This window comes from Thunnus maccoyii, chromosome 7 (genome assembly GCF_910596095.1).
Source record: "Thunnus maccoyii chromosome 7, fThuMac1.1, whole genome shotgun sequence".
NCBI classification, from domain to species: domain Eukaryota; kingdom Metazoa; phylum Chordata; class Actinopteri; order Scombriformes; family Scombridae; genus Thunnus; species Thunnus maccoyii.
In genome coordinates, this window is record NC_056539.1 from 5,207,787 (window position 1) to 5,211,886 (window position 4,100).

Below are 4,100 nucleotides of genomic sequence, written 5' to 3' on the forward strand. Positions count from 1 at the left end.
GATATTGGTCATAACAGGGTATTCAAAGCTGTGGGAACAAATTGTTCTGTTTATAAAACTGGGCTTTAGGGTCACTAGAGGGCGCACTATTTGTTTATCACTTCCAGTCACAAAAAGTGTCTTTTTCTCTCTCTCTCTCTCTCTCTCTCTCTCTCTCTCTCTCTCTCTCTCTCTCTCTCTCTCTCTCTCTCTCTCTCTCTCTCTCTCTCTCTCTCTCTCTCTCTCTTTCTCTTTGTCACATTTCACATCCTATTTGAATCGGTATCGCTGTCTGGCTGTGTTTTTTCCGTGCTTCGCATACGTTGGTGAAAGGTTAACCAGAGTTAAAAGCGTCTCTGTGGGATTTCTCCTTTTGTTATGACCGCACAGAGCCCATCACGACCTGATCACGTTCCCCTGCAGCCAATCAGAGGCGGCGGAGAAGCTCAGCAGCGCTATAAATGCACCGTAGAAGCGCTGGATGAAGTAGGAATGAACAACAATAGACACCTTCAGACTGACCAAACATCTAGAGGCTGTTTTGACCTTTTGATATTTGTCTACACTTAACATAAGGTAAGCTATATCGGTCACTGAGATGTATAAAGACTGCTGGATTTATTTCTACAAGGCGGTTTGTTTTCTGTTGGTGCGCTGCTGAAAGTTTCCCTTTGTTTCAACCTGTTATTTCAATGTGTAGATGTTTACTTTTTCCTAATACACACAGTTAAATGCTACTATATTTGTATGTATTTTGCACATTTTATGCCTATATAAAAGCTCGTATTATTTGAATCAGAGCAACAGATGATCAGACAGGTTGTGTCCTGAATCACTGATGGTGCTGTTGTGTAATCAGTCATAATGTGGTTATACTGCCATGGGGATTTTCCTGGCCAATAACACTCACTACAACCTTATTTTTGTCAGCCTTATGTTTTTTTCTCTCTCACACTATCTTACATGCGCAATCAAATATAGTGGCTCCACTGTGATCAGTAGTGAAGCTCATCATCTGATCTCTTTACTCTGTAGGTGTCTGGGTCAAAAAAATGGCCACCTCAGCAAGTTCAAAACTGAACAAAGCTGTTAAGCAGCAGTACATGGATCTCCCTCAAGGAGACAAAGTCCAAGCCATGTACATCTGGATCGATGGATCTGGAGAAGGACTGCGCTGCAAGACCAGGACGCTGGATTCTGAACCCAAGACAATTGAGGGTAAGATCTGGCTCCAATCTGATCAGTAACAACAACCATAACATTGTTTTGTAAGATTTTAAAGTTAATCATTGATTTCTGCTGTCTTTCTCTGTCAGATCTTCCTGAGTGGAACTTCGACGGCTCCAGCACCTACCAGTCAGAGGGCTCCAATAGCGACATGTTCCTAATACCTGCAGCCATGTTCAGGGACCCGTTCAGGAAAGACCCCAACAAGCTGGTGCTCTGTGAAGTGCTCAAGTACAACCGCAAGCCTGCAGGTATGAATGCAGTTAAAAACTGAACATTTCTGGGGTTAGAGCTGTCTTGTATTTCAGCTAATCTCTGCCTGCTGTTCCAACAGAGACCAATCTGCGCCAAACCTGTAAACAGATCATGAGCATGGTGGAAAATAGTCACCCGTGGTTCGGTATGGAGCAGGAGTACACTATCCTGGGCACAGACGGACATCCCTTTGGCTGGCCCTCCAACGGCTTCCCAGGTCCACAAGGTGAGTCTTAGGTTGCCAGCTTGACTCATTTAAAGACAAAAAAAGTAATACATTAAATATCCCAATGGCCAACTGAGCCTTAATATGGAGTTTCTTTCTACCTGTTTAGGTCCTTATTACTGTGGAGTTGGAGCAGATAAGGCATATGGACGAGACATAGTGGAGGCGCATTACAGAGCCTGTCTGTATGCTGGGGTTGACATTTGTGGCACCAATGCTGAAGTCATGCCAGCTCAGGTATTGTGTCATTGTTTTTATTTTTAAATTGACACACTTTCACAGCAAATGCTGTTTTATGTTTTTGGAGAAAAAAAATGGAATTTCTTTAAAATAAAACAAATATAGAGAATAAATAAGCCACAGTGGTAAAATGGTGAATAACAGTTAATAATCAAAGTAAGCTTTCACTGCAGCTTCTCATGCTGTCTGCTGTGTTTCAGTGGGAGTTCCAGGTTGGGCCTTGTGAAGGTATCAACATGGGGGACCATCTTTGGGTTGCTCGCTTCATCCTTCACAGAGTTTGTGAGGATTTCGGTGTGGTGGTATCCTTTGACCCCAAACCAATCTCAGGGAACTGGAACGGTGCTGGCTGCCACACCAACTTCAGCACAAAAGAGATGCGAGAGGACGGTGGACTGAAGTAAGAATGAGTTTTAATTGTTTCACTGTATCAAATATTGTTTTAAGTGTGTTTCTAAGTCCCTTTTCTCTCCACAGAATCATCGAGGATTCAATTGATAGGCTGGGGAAGAGACACAGGTACCACATCCGGGCGTACGATCCCAAAGGAGGGCTAGACAACGCCAGGCGTCTGACTGGTCATCACGAAACCTCAAACATTGACGAGTTCTCTGCCGGCGTGGCCAACCGTGGCGCCAGCATCCGCATCCCTCGCTCAGTGGGGCAGGACAAGAAGGGTTACTTCGAGGACCGCCGTCCGTCTGCCAACTGCGACCCTTACATTGTCACAGAGGCTCTGGTGCGCACATGTTTACTCAAAGAAGAGGGAGAGGAGCCCACAGATTACAGCAAATGAACAGTCTGAGAAGAAGTGTCATTACCAGTACTATATTTAGCCTTGTCTGTTCCAAGACTTTACGGATCGATCTTTAACTTTTTTGAATTTTTTTACTTGACAGATGAAACAATGATTGAGGTATCCCTGCATTCTATTTGAATTCAGTTGTATGCAGCAGTTCTTTACCTCTGACACAAATACTGCCTTTTTGTCAACAACAGTGTATTTTGTCATGGTGTCATGGTAGTTGATGATTTATACAGAATTTCATTATTGTAATATGTTTAACTTGTACTAATGAAAAACTGTCAATGAGAGCAGCAAGATTGTGCTGCCGATCTTGTAACTGACCCAAAGGATCCCAAAGGCATTTGAATGTTTTCAGCAGTCTTGACCTCACTGTCACACTGGTGGTTTGATCATGTTGTGAATTGATGAGGTCATTATGTAAGTCAGTCTACTTTTTGTGTTTTCTTTTTTAACAATGCATGTCTGTTTTGTCTGTTTTTTTTTCATTTGTAATTGCCACTTGCAAAAAAACATCTTTAATAAACAGCTAACATTTTTACAACTGTAGTTTGACCCCAGTTTAATCCCACATATATCCTGTGTCGCCTGTAGTTATATTCCAGACACCAGTGCGTCAGATCCAGACTATCAGCTGATACAAATCTGTGAAATGTGATCGGTGTTAAAGGGAAAGTGCTCTGTAATGTTTAACAAATGGTGGTTAATTAAGACAGGGAACATCCCCATCCTCTTACTTATTTGAACAGCTGATCAGACCAAGTGACTACCATCAGTAGAAAATTAACATGACGTCAAACCTTTAAAAGGGTTTTGACAGATTCATTATTTACTGTAAAAGTGATGACAGCAGGCATGTGAGCACACTGACTTGGCTGACTTCTGAAGGGTATCACTTTGGTATAGCACAGGTCATTCCAGAAATAGTGCGTGTGACTGCTTGGTATGTTGTTTTGACAGAACCCTCAATAACCTATGGACTAGTTTTTAAAGTAGGCCAGGAAAGTAAAGGGATGATGGGTGTTTCTTTCCAAAATCTGTCAGAGGACCTGAGAACCTATGGAGAAGGATGGGAACTTATTTTGTGCAGTTAGTCGTACATTTGTACCGCATCACACACTGTATTAGACAAGTTGCTTAAACAAGTTTAGGCAATTTGGTAAATAGGGTTAGACTCTATCAGGGTTATGTAACAACAACTTTAACTGATTATCAAAACGTAAAGATGCTCTCTGAACATGTGTTCATTCATACAAAAATACTTTGAATAATAAAAATACAAAGAAGTTAAAAAAAGAAAGTTTAATAAACTTACAAATTGTAAGCATATCACCTCCTCCTTCATTGAAATCCAGAATCATTACACAA

General features: G+C 41.7%; 1 protein-coding gene across 1 annotated transcript; it reads left to right on the forward strand.

Moving 5' to 3' along the window:
• The first annotated feature begins 215 nt into the window (after nucleotides 1–215).
• glulb (glutamate-ammonia ligase (glutamine synthase) b) lies at nucleotides 216–3,273 on the forward strand. Its single transcript, XM_042416730.1, has 7 exons — nucleotides 216–555; nucleotides 1,015–1,197; nucleotides 1,296–1,457; nucleotides 1,541–1,687; nucleotides 1,797–1,924; nucleotides 2,128–2,327; nucleotides 2,405–3,273. Exons 2-7 carry the CDS (start codon nucleotides 1,032–1,034, stop codon nucleotides 2,721–2,723), a joined length of 1,122 nt encoding a protein of 373 aa, XP_042272664.1. The 5' UTR covers nucleotides 216–555; nucleotides 1,015–1,031; the 3' UTR covers nucleotides 2,724–3,273.
• Nucleotides 3,274–4,100: the final 827 nt, after the last annotated feature.

Coding starts and splice junctions, on each gene's coding strand:
- glulb (XM_042416730.1), top strand. CDS start 1,032: ATGGCCACCTCAGCAAGTTCAAAACTGAACAAAGCTGTTAAGCAGCAG. Junction 1,458..1,540: donor GTACAACCGCAAGCCTGCAG/GTATGAATGCAG, acceptor CTGTTCCAACAG/AGACCAATCTGCGCCAAACC. Junction 1,925..2,127: donor CTGAAGTCATGCCAGCTCAG/GTATTGTGTCAT, acceptor GCTGTGTTTCAG/TGGGAGTTCCAGGTTGGGCC.